At 49.2% G+C, this 12,205-nt stretch overlaps 1 protein-coding gene across 1 annotated transcript; it reads left to right on the top strand.

Annotated features, from left to right (window-relative positions):
• The first annotated feature begins 2,868 nt into the window (after positions 1-2,868).
• LOC120707845 (trihelix transcription factor ASIL1-like) lies at positions 2,869-11,761 on the top strand. The gene is made up of 2 exons (XM_039992882.1): positions 2,869-4,113; positions 11,352-11,761. Exon 1 carries the CDS (start codon positions 3,012-3,014, stop codon positions 4,083-4,085), a length of 1,074 nt encoding a protein of 357 aa, XP_039848816.1. The 5' UTR covers positions 2,869-3,011; the 3' UTR covers positions 4,086-4,113; positions 11,352-11,761.
• The last annotated feature ends 444 nt before the right edge of the window (positions 11,762-12,205 follow it).

Raw genomic sequence — 12,205 nt, 5'->3', positions numbered from 1 at the left:
CACGTATGCATATGAAATAAATGAGTGCAGCTCAATGATGTAACTATTTTACTTCAACTGGAGTGCCCTGCGGACTGTCCGCGCCCAAGTGGCGGACCGTTCGCCGCACCATTCTTTCGACCCACCAGAACCATTTACCTCTCTGGACAAACTTCAATCTATACGGCGGACTGTCCGCTCATCCTTAGCGGACTGTTCGCAATACACCTACGCCAACCCACCAGAGACAACAATGTCTCTGGACCAATTTCTAATCCTACCGGCGGACTGTCCGGCCCCCCCTTGGCGGACCGTCCGCAGTTCACGTATCCAATCCACCAGAGACGGCAACGTCTCTGGACAAAATCCTAAACTCTACTGCGGACTGTCCGCTCTCCAATAGCGGACCGTCCGCAGCTCAATCCTGCGAACCCCACCAGAGACATTGTCTCTGGACAAATTTCTATTCTCAACGGCGGACCGTCCGCTCTCCAATAGCGGACCATCCGCAGTTCAGTTCTGCTAAACCTCCAGAGACAACATCGTCTCTGGACGAAATCTAATCTGACTGGCGGACTGTCCGCACCTCCCAGGCGGACCGTCCGCGATACCTAACTTTTGACACCGTGCCACAGGCGGCAGCAAGTGCGGCGGCGATGGCGGCGGCCGTTTCCCGGTGCCGGCGACACACCACGGAAGGGGAAAAAGACCGGGGAGCACAAGGAACTCACCACGAATCCATTCCCGCGGTCGGTTCGGGCGGAGGACGACCGGAGAGGCAGATCGACGGTGGAGCAAAGCTTCAAGTACCTCCAATGGTGATGGGCGGTGGTTGGGCGATTCCGGCCGGGGAGAAGCCGGATTGGGGGTTTGGGAAGGTGGAGGGGGTGCCGGGGAAGTTTCCCGCGCAAGGAATCGAGGTTTGGTGGCCGGAGGTGGGAGATCGACGGGAGGAGGCGACGACGGCGCGAGCAGACGAGCTCCGCTCGTCTCTGGTCAAGGTGGGAATGAGGAAGGAGATGACGACCAGGCCCACATCCAGCTAAATATCTGTGCGTTATTCTGGCGGACCGTCCGCGGTTTTTACTGGGCGTTACAATAAATAAGGCACGATGTGTTCGAACTTGATATGCTTGGTTTCCAAGATTAATGCATGAATTGTTCACCGCGAAAATAGCTCGTACACATACTAGTACTCTGCAAGGAATTAAACAAAGTGAATCGGATAAACAAGGGACACGTACCCTATGTATCTTTTTTTTTAAAAAAAAAGAAGGTCACAATCTACAATACACAGGCTAATTAGCCACAAAAAATAAGCTTTACTGAATCAGCTAGTAGATGCATACTGAATAAGCACCCCAAAGCTCATGCAGAGCAGAATCATGGTTGGGAAAGAAAAAGCAACAATGTGACAGGAAATCAAACTTTTCAAAAAAGGACTAGTCAGAGAATGGTGATCAGGAGCCAAAAAAATTCTCCACAAAATTAACGGAGCTTATGTCCCAAATTCGCCCACAAGCCTCACTTCTAGCTATCACCAAGATCACTTCTAGCCTCACTTCTCTGTACAACCGAACCTTGCAGCTTAAGCAGCTGCAGCCAACCTCATTTTGTGCTGTAAAACAAAACAATCCGGGGATGCATCCGCTAGAGCTGCTGCTGCACGAAAAGGATCCTCAGAGTGAAAGTTCTCGGACTATCGAACAAAGTATCGGATCAATCCAATACGACCATCAATTACTTTGACACATCCTCAGAGAAAGGGTCCTCATCTTGAATTGTTGGACTATGCGACATGGTATTGGATGATCCAATATAGCTTCAAATCACACATAACATAAAAAAGAGAAAAGTCCGGTCAAATTAGTTTTCTTATTTAAAATAAATTAGTTTTGATTTTTAAATCTAAATAAAATTTTTATTTATTTATTTTAAAAAAATACAAACCAGTTTCGAAAACCACCTAACAGTTAAATTTGCCCGGTTCTGATAGTTGGTTCCGGTTTTGTAACTGAAGGTTGAAAATCGGATTTTATGATAGTTCGGAGATGTAAATTGGATTTTTCCTCTATCGAAAATGATCACGTTGACAGGTCAAAAACGATTCCAACATACACTGATTCTCGCAAAATTTTAACCATAGCCTAACAAACACACGCCAAGTCTCTGGCCACAAAATGTCCTAAGAAATATCAAAACTTCATAACCAACTTTTATGGATTTGGGAATGGACAATAGAAGGACTAAATAATTCAAGAAAAAGTCTTAAAGTCTGGAATTTCAAATCCAATCAAACGAGGTGCAAATCCAACAAAATCTTAGCTACAGCGCCATACACATGGTTAACTTTTGCCCAAAATACCTTTTAAGAAAAGATAAAGATTTTACTGTCAAGTTTACAGATTCGTTGTGTTGTGTGTGTGTGGGGGGCGGGGGGAGAGAGAATTCTAAATGTTATTACACATGTTCCGGTTCTGATTCGCTCTTACATCTGAAACACGCAACCAACCAAACACCACTTTGTTCTGTTGGCTGTTTCTCCAGCCAACCAACAGTATTTTTCTTTCACACCAAAACAGCACTAGCCACCAGCCACCAGCCAGCCAACAGTAATTTTTTCTCACAATAAACCAGCACCAGCCACCTGTCGCAGCCACCAGAACAGAGTCATGAGAGATAGAAACATCATCCAAAAATAGTTCAAAAAATAATAATAAAATTTTGATTTATGGAGCATGAAACTTTCAACTATAATTTACAGACTTGCTTATATTTTTCTTTTTTCCCAAAAAGAACCGATTGTAATTTTCAAAAAGGACAAACTTTTAATTGGCATCAGTCCCGTTTTCACTAGCGTACAGTAGCTGTAGCTCTAGCATTAGCAAGACGTGGCTACAGTGTCGCGCTGAACCCCACGGAGAACGGACGACCTGCCCAAACTCGCCGGATTCCTACCGGTCCCGGCCAACCCACCTCGCCGAACCAATCTACTCCGTACCAACCACGAGCTCGAAACCCTAGCCGCGCCCATGGGCGACGACGCGGCCCCCGAGCTCGAAACCCTAGCCGCAGCCATGGTCGACGGCGCGGCCGCCGCCGCGCCCCCCTCGCCGTCGCCCTCCCCATCCTCTCCTTCCTCATCGGGCGCCTCCCCGTCGCCCTCCTCCCCTCGCACCAAGCGCCGCCGCACCGACCGGGACACGCTCGGCTTCGAGTTCGCCCCGCGGCTCGCTCCCTACGAGGTCGTGGCCCCGCGCGCCGGGGCCGGGCCCAAGTGGACGGAGCGCTCCACCTTCGCGCTCCTCGACGCCTGGGGCGACCGCTTCGTCCGCCCGGGGGCGGGCCGCAGCGGCATTAGCGCCGATGAGTGGCTCGAGATCGCTCGCCTCGCGTCCGCCGCCGCCGACCGCCCCCCGGGGTACTTCTCCGAGACGCACTGCCGCAACCGCATCGACACGCTCAGGAAGCAGTTTAAGAAGGAGAAGGAGAGGGCGCGCCTCGCCGCACGCCGCGGCCTCCCCTCCGCCTTCGGCCCTGTGAAATGGGTCTACTACGACAAGATGGAGTCAATCCTGTGCCCGTCGCTCCCGCCCCCGCTACTTCCCCCTTTCCAGTCACCGGTCGTGAAGCGCCGCCGCGACACTCAGCCATCGCCGCGCTTGGGATGGGGGATGAAGGCTCCGGAGTGTCTGCTGGGCGGCGGTGAAGAGGCAGCGCCCAGAGTTACGGGGCTGGTAGCAGAATTCGGTGAACCTGAACCGCAGAAAATTAGCGCTGTCGAAGGGAATCGGGACGGGTTCATGGCTCTCACGGAGTCGATTCAGAAGTTTGCAGACGTTTTTGCGAGGATAGAGAGTAGCAAGAGGCGGCACATGGCCGAGGTGGAGCAAATGAGGAGGGATTTGCAAAGGGACCTCGATGCAAAGTGGAGAGAGATTTTGGAGAAGGCACGAGCGGAGATTGCTAGTCTCAGTGATGAGGACGAGGATGAGGATGAGGATGAGGGTGGTGTGGAGGAAGATGGGGTTGTTGGTGATGATAAGATATTGGAGGATGTTGGTGGTGAAGAGCAAAACAATGGTGCCATGGATGCTTCTCCGTAGCATGCAGCCTAGAAGTTCACAAAATGAGGTTGGTTTACTCATCTCAGCAGCTTATGTTGTGTGCAATATTTTGCTGAAGCGAAGTGCCAGATCATGTTTTATTGTAGCATATGTGATATATGTTTGGATCTCATTAAATTTTGCATGACTGAGTAAACTAAAGACCCAATCATCTCGTTTTTTGGGTCTGGAATGACAATTCATTAAGGATCTCCATATTCAGTTTCATGTGGATAGCCATATTATTAAAGAAACTAAGTGTGTGATTGCCAATGCCAATGGTGCTCGGAAGCAGCTTACTCCCATGTTTGCATCAGATGTTATCATTTGGCACCATTGCTAACATTTGTAAAGTTTTGTATGAACAGTTTTAGGCGACTTGGCATTGTTGACATAGTATTTTGTGTTTTATTATGTTTTCTCTGAAGGAAGATTAGCAGAATAAATCACATGGTTGATGTTAGTTTTATTGAGGGAAATAGTAGAAGGCACAGCAAGGTATCTTCAAATATTTGAGACGGAGATGCAAAATAGTGCCATTTTCTCTCTTAAATCTCTGATTAGTTTTTTATGATAATGAAATCTGGTGTCAGTTGATGGAAATATATGTTAATTTAGATCAGTATTGCTATTGCAATTTCTGAAGTATTCAAAATCTGGCCTCAAAGATATGTTGGGAATATTGGAATCTATTGTCCATACATGAACTTTCATTGTTGCTTCTGATCATGATAGCTTCAACCGTATATGTGCTACCATACCTTGATATGTGAGTCAGTTTTGTGCTGGAACATCAATAGGTCCTGTGTTATGAGCTAGTTCAACTTTAACCTGAAGGTTCTCAAATCTACTGGAATATTTGCTTTTTTTGGACAAATCAAATTAACCACTCATATAATTTACTCACCCTCTCAAAAGTCAAAAGATTACTAGTTGAAATGTCATCACGTGTGGCATATAAAAGCAGTTGTGCTTGAGCTGTCATTTATGTGTGTTTAATTTGGCATGGCGATCTCCATTTTAACTATATGTTGTGGAAATAGGGATGACTGCAACTTGCAGTAGTCATTGTACTGTAAAGGACAAGGTTAAAGTTATCTGCTTATGTAGAGAACCAGACATGTTTCTTGAGTGGTAATATGCATATCGGCGATTTTAGGGTTCTATTTTGTGCAGTGACTGGGCTGTTAAATTTAAATATGCTGATAAAAAGATTTTTTTTAAATAATTCAGTTTTCAATTGTAATGGCCAGGGGTTACCCCAGCCGATAGTTGACAACAGAGGGGAGAACTCGTTGGTTCCCTGCTCTGCGCTTGTTGGTTTGGAGGTGGTAGAGGAAAGTACTTGTATATTGATTGATCAAGAGATTACATGGTTGGGGATATATATATCCCGTACAACAACTCTTTACCAACTAACCAAATCTCTATCCTATCCTGACTCCGACTCACGCTAACAAACCTGACAAACCGACTCTATCTCAATCTCTAACAACCTGAACCAAACCAGCTAATCAACCGGACTCGACTCGATCTAAAACCAACGAAGATACTTGACAACTAACCGGCCACATTCTTTGGACGCCTAACATAGTGTTTGCCCCACATAACATCTCTCCCCCCCTCGAGCAACAGCTTGTCCTCAAGCTGAAATGAAGGATACCGCTCCTGGAACGACGACAGATCCTCCCATGAAGCTGAAGACGGAGGAAGACCCTCCCACTGAACCAAAATCTGACGAACGCCCCGATACAGTCGTGTCTTTAGCGCCTGAGAAGGGACAGGAACAATTGCACCATTATGGGTTGGTGGTAACGGGGGAGGAAGCTCTGGTGGCTGACCCACAAACTTCTTCAAGAGGCCAACATGGAATGCATTGTGCAGGCGGGAACCAGGGGGCAAAGCCAAGCGGAAGGCCACTGCATTGATCTTCTCAGTAATCTGATAAGGGCCAAAATAGCGTTGTCGTAGCTTTCCACGAGCAGATTCAGGCAGGGAGCCATGGGGGCGATTGTGAAGGCGAAGCCAAACCCAGTCGCCAACCTCGAACTGAATGGGACGGTGACTGCGATCATAGGTGGCCTTGGCAACGACCTGAGCTTGTTCCAATCGCAAACGGACGTCTTCTATGAACGCGTCTCGTTCCTCCATGGTCTGGGCGACGGCTGCCACTCTGATATCCCCCGAGTCATAGGTGCGCAGCACCGGCGGGTCACGACCGTAAACCACACGAAAAGGTGTCTCCTTGAGAGCTGTATGGTACGCCGTATTGTAGACATATTCTGCCCAAGGTAGCCAACGAAGCCACTGACGCGGCCGGTCTCCAGTCAAGCAGCGCAGATACATACCAATAGCTTTGTTCACGGCCTCCGTCTGGCCATCCGTTTGAGGGTGGAAGGCTGAGCTCATGAGCAGCTTAGTTCCTGACGCAGCGAATAGAGCCTTCCAAAACGCAGATGTGAATACCAGATCTCGGTCAGAAACAATGGATGCTGGGATGCCATGGAGGCGAACTACTTCTGCAAAGAATACCCGGGCCACCGATTCTGCAGTGTATGGATGTCCAAGTGGAATGAAATGTGCGTATTTGGAGAATCGATCCACCACAGTGAGAATAACAGACTTGCCTCCAACCTTGGGTAGTGCCTCAACGAAATCCATGCTAACATCGTGCCATACAGCCGATGGAACTGGCAAGGGCTGAAGGAGGCCGGCCGGGTTCAGATGTTCAACTTTGTTCCTCTGACATACCGAGCATGCACGAACATAATCCTGGACGATGGTGCTGGCATGTTCCACATGGAAATCCCGGCGAAGGCGATGAAGAGTACGTTGGATACCCTCGTGATTGTCATCATGAGCTGCTGCAAGAATTTCCGAGAGCAAGGGAAAAGACGTTGGCACAAACAGCTTGTTCTTGTAAGTAACCAAACCGTCCACGATGCTCCACTGGTCGCCCATCTCGCCGTTCTCTACCCGCGCATGCATCTGGCGCATAGACTCATCATTTGCTGCAGCTGCGCGAAACTCTGCCAGGAGCTCGAAAGAAGGCGCTGACACCGCGTGAATAGTGGCTGTCTTGGCGTCGCGGCGTGAGAGCGCGTCGGCCACGACATTCATCCGGCCGGGCTTGTACTCCACTTTGAAATCAAACCCCAGGAGCTTGCTTACCCAGTGGTGCTGAGGGATTGTGGCGAGACGCTGATCGAGGATGAACTTCAGAGGTTGGTGATCGGTGCGAACGACGAACGCACGACCCCAAAGGTATGGCCGCCAGTGGCGCACTGCCTGTGCTAAACCAATGAGTTCACGCTCATAAGCTGCAAGTCCTCGGTGTCGGGGTGGAAGAGCACGACTGAAAAACGCAATCGCCCCGCTGTCTTGGTGTAGTACTGCGCCAATGCCAGACCCGGACGCGTCACACTCGACCGTGAAAGGTTTGTCGAAGTCTGGAAGCGCAAGTGCTGGGGCCGAGGTGAGAGCGCGCTGCAGCTCTTTGAATGCCACTTCTGCTGTAGAGGACCATTGGAAAGCCTCCTTCTTCAACAATGCCGTCAGTGGTGTCGCTATGGATCCAAAATCTCTGATAAAGCGGCGGTAGTACCCTGCTAAGCCCAGGAAGCCACGAAGTGCACAGACTGATGACGGCAGCGGCCAATCAAGAATGGCCTGGACCTTGCTGGTATCCATGGCAACGCCCTTTTCAGAGATCACATGTCCCAGATAAGCCACTGTTGGTTCACCAAACGAGCACTTAGAACGTTTCAGAAAGAGCTTGTGCTCGCGAAGCACTGACAGTACTGCTCGAATGTGGCTAAGGTGCTCTGCCCATGATGCACTGTAAATGAGTATATCATCGAAGAAGACGAGCACAAACTGTCGGAGGAATGGCCGGAGGACATCATTCATCAGAGCTTGAAAGGTTGCCGGCGCATTGGTGAGGCCGAAAGGCATGACAAGGAACTCATACAAGTCATCATGAGTCCTGAACGCTGTCTTTGCAATATCTGCTGGGTTCATGCGGACTTGGTGGTAACCTGAGCTGAGGTCCAATTTGGTGAAGAAGCGAGCACCAAACAACTCATCCAAAAGTTCCTCGACCACTGGAATTGGGAACTTATCCTTGATTGTTCGCTCGTTCAGTGCCCTGAAATCGACGCACAAGCGCCAACTGCCATCTGCTTTCCTGACCAGGAGGACTGGCGCTGAGAACGGTGATGAGCTGCGCCTGATCAAGCCTTGTTCTTCCATGGCGCGGCACTGACGCTCTAATTCATCTTTCTGTAGCTGAGGGTACCGGTAGGGTCGGACGGCCACCGGGGAAGTACCAGGCAAGAGATGGATGGAGTGGTCACGGGCGCGCTTGGGTGGTAGACCGGTCGGGGTAGCGAAGACGTCGGCAAACTCGTCCAGGAGGACGTCGAGCAACTCGCGACCCTGCATCGCGCGTAGGTGGGCTCCAATCCGCTCCGGAACACCGCGCCATCTGACGCGCCGGTTGGAGCACCACAGGGACATGGTTTGGCGGCCAAAGTCCCAGAGGATTGGACCTAACATGGCCAACCAGTCAGTTCCCAGCACCATGTCGTGTCCTCCGAGTGGCAGCACGTAAACGTCGGCGCGGAACGGCTCGGCGTCGATGGAGAACGCGGCGTCACGGAAGACGCCCGGGCAGCGGACGCGGTCACCGTTGGCGACCGTGACGGCTAGATCCGTGCGTGGGATGAAGCACAGACCAGTGTGGCGCGCTGCAGACTCGGACACAAAATTGTGGGTTGATCCGGAGTCCAGGAGGGCAATCACCGAGATTTGCCCCAGCTGAACGCGCACTTGCATGGTGTCGCGGGTGCAGACCCCAGCGATGGCATGCAGAGAGATGTGCGGCTGGTGGTGGTCGTCGTGATCAGCTGCATCCTCTTCCTCGTCTCTGCTAGCGACCTCCATAATGAAGAGGCGAGCACAGACGCGGTTGTGGCCCCGAACATACTTCTCATCACAGTTGAAGCATTGGCCATTGCGACGTCGTTCTTCAAGTTCTGATGGCGAGAGACGGCGCACTGTGCGGCCGGCGACCGTAACCGTGCCGGGGGTGGGTGTCGGCGTAATCGACGCCGGTGGTGTCGCCGACGAAGAGCCTTGTGCCGTAGATGCCGTGGCCGCCGCGGTCGGCAGGGACGGGCTCAGGAGGAGGCCGCGTGAAGACGCAAGACCAGAGCGTCCGGAACGCGGTGGCGGGGCCGTGATCTGTTCGTGGCACTCGTAAGCGCGAGCGAGACTCATGGCAACCTCCAAGGAGTTCGGTCCCTGCAGCTGGACGTCGATGCTAAGGGGCTCGCCTAGCCCGGCGATGAAGAGTTGCACTTGTTGCGATTCCAGAAGAGGACCTGCGCGGGTGAGAAGCGCCAGGAACCGTTCCTGGTAGTCTGCAACAGATCCTGAGCGTCGGCATGCTGCTAACTCTCCGAGTGGATTGGATCTGATGGGAGGTCCAAATCGCATGTCCAGGAGGGTTGAGAATCGGCGCCAGGAGGGCACGCCTTCTTCTCGCTCCAGACGCATGTACCACTGCTGCGCCGCGCCTTGAAGATGGAGAGCGGCAAGCCAGACTTGTTCCTCCTCGAGCGTGCGCTGACCACGGAAATAGTGCTCGCAGCGGTTGAGGAAAGGCAGTGGGTCGCTGGTGCCATCAAAGGATGGGAACTCCAACTTGTGGAAGCGCGTATGGCCGAGAGGGCCTTCCTTGCGTTGATGGAGGAGCTCGGGACCTTGCGCATGCAGACTCATCTGTTTCTACGTGTGCTCGATCCGGCCGAGACGATCTTCCAGCGAGGACAGAACGTCTAGCTTCTTGAGGAGAGCCGCCATCATCTCCCGGTGTTCCTTCTCAGCTTCAGCCAAGGACTCGGCTGAGGCCTTGACCTTGTCGTCGTCACCCATGGCGTAGGAAACCCTGGTCGTCTGATACCAATGTAATGGCCAGGGGTTACCCCAGCCGATAGTTGACAACAGAGGGGAGAACTCGTTGGTTCCCTGCTCTGCGCTTGTTGGTTTGGAGGTGGTAGAGGAAAGTACTTGTATATTGATTGATCAAGAGATTACATGGTTGGGGATATATATATCCCGTACAACAACTCTTTACCAACTAACCAAATCTCTATCCTATCCTGACTCCGACTCACGCTAACAAACCTGACAAACCGACTCTATCTCAATCTCTAACAACCTGAACCAAACCAGCTAATCAACCGGACTCGACTCGATCTAAAACCAACGAAGATACTTGACAACTAACCGGCCACATTCTTTGGACGCCTAACATAGTGTTTGCCCCACATAACATCAATTGATAGGTATTGCTACGTCAGATATAAACTCATTAAAAATATTTTACCTGCTGTCAAGAAATGGAGGTGTTCATGAATCCTTATTTCTCTTCACCTGTTTAGTCCAGTTGGAAACTAGGATATAAATTTCCAGTATTGTTGAGAATTGGTTACTTTGTGAGGGACATGGTCGAGATGTGCTCTTGAACGCATCTTCATAGGCTTATCCCAACCTCTTGTTTCGTTCACATGGTGTTGTGAAACCTATGTCCCTCTTGTTATGTTCTGATGACTATACCCATTCCGTGTCAAGCTTTTAAGCTCAAGTTCACAAACACTTGTGACTTAATATGGTAGTTGCGTCTTAGTTTTCCATGATTTGAAAGAATGGTCAGCATATCTATTCTGAAGTAGTTGACATAGAGCTGATGTGGCCACTGCCCTTTGGCCTTTTTTGGAGTTTAGTTTTTGCATCTACGGCGGCCAGTTGGAGGTGTAACTTCTGGATTTGCGCCGAATTTGCCTGTTGTAGTGGAAGTTGAATCACAGTGCAACAAATTTTTTTTGGGGCCTTCTATATTGAGTTACTCCCTTTGTTCTTAAATATATGACGTTTCACAACATACTACCTTGGGATGGAGGTAGTATGTTGTAAAATATATTCTGTTCTCAAATGTATTTAGGCATGGACTTTGCTGACAATATGAACTAGCTAGCTTGTTCTAAATTTCGTATATTGAGAATGGAGGTAGTATGTTGTGAAATATTGTCAGCAAAGTCCATGCCCATTTTCTTGTTAGGATCTCTTGTATTTTTTAAAACATGTGGTTTTATTGTATCCAAGTGGTTCCCTTGAATGTGTGCCCATTTTAATTTTGCTGTCTTGTATGTTTTATGTTGAAAGCTGGATCAGATGATGACTTATTGAACTTTGTTATTTCAGGAACAAAAGTTTGGGGCTTTCATGTCGATAGATGAATCCACATGGTAGGCAGGTGATTATGATTAACTCTGTAACTGCTGATATTAGGATTGTGAGTACTCAGATTCCAAGAGATATGTAGCTAATGAATTAACAGGGAATATATCTGTCAACAACCGGTGCAAATTGTTGTGTAATTCTCTTTTGTGTTTCGTCCTCATCAATGCTGCTAAGCAAAATATTACTGCTCTTTTGGTTACTGTATATGGCTATTGGCTTACTGACGTGTGATTTCGAGATAATAGCATTTGATAGCTCGTAGTCCTTACTGTACTGGGTTATAACTGCTCAGATTGTTGTGTAATTCTTTTTTGTGTTTTGTCCTCATCAATGCTGCTAAGCAAAATATTACTGCTCTCTTGGTTACTGTATATAGCTATTAGCTTACTGGCGTGTGATTTCGAGATTATGGCATTTGATAGCTCGTATCCCTTTATGTACTGAGTTATAGCTGCTGAATTTCACATATCTATATTGGCACTGAGACTATCAGTGGCCTCTGCAGATGTGTTTACATGGTGCTCTGGTAGTCAGGTAAGAATTGTACCCTTAACCTGTGCTCGCAAAAAAAAAACGCGTATTTTTCTTTGTGTCATAATGAAGTGTGCTTCCACAACGGTGTTTTACTCTCACCATGACTGGACATTCTTTGTAAGAAATTATCTGCTGCCATACGATTTTTCAGGGATAGTGTTTACATCAAAATTACACAACCCAACTTTCTTTTCAACCTTACCTCGCGTAAAATTTCGAGAACAGGATGATGTGAATTGTGAAACGCTTTTGCGCGTGCCTGTGCTAACTACTTGGCATTG

Source organism: Panicum virgatum, chromosome 5K, assembly GCF_016808335.1.
Source record: "Panicum virgatum strain AP13 chromosome 5K, P.virgatum_v5, whole genome shotgun sequence".
Taxonomy (NCBI): domain Eukaryota; kingdom Viridiplantae; phylum Streptophyta; class Magnoliopsida; order Poales; family Poaceae; genus Panicum; species Panicum virgatum.
Note: the sequence above shows the minus strand (reverse complement) of the source record. Positions and strands in the feature narration are given on the sequence as shown.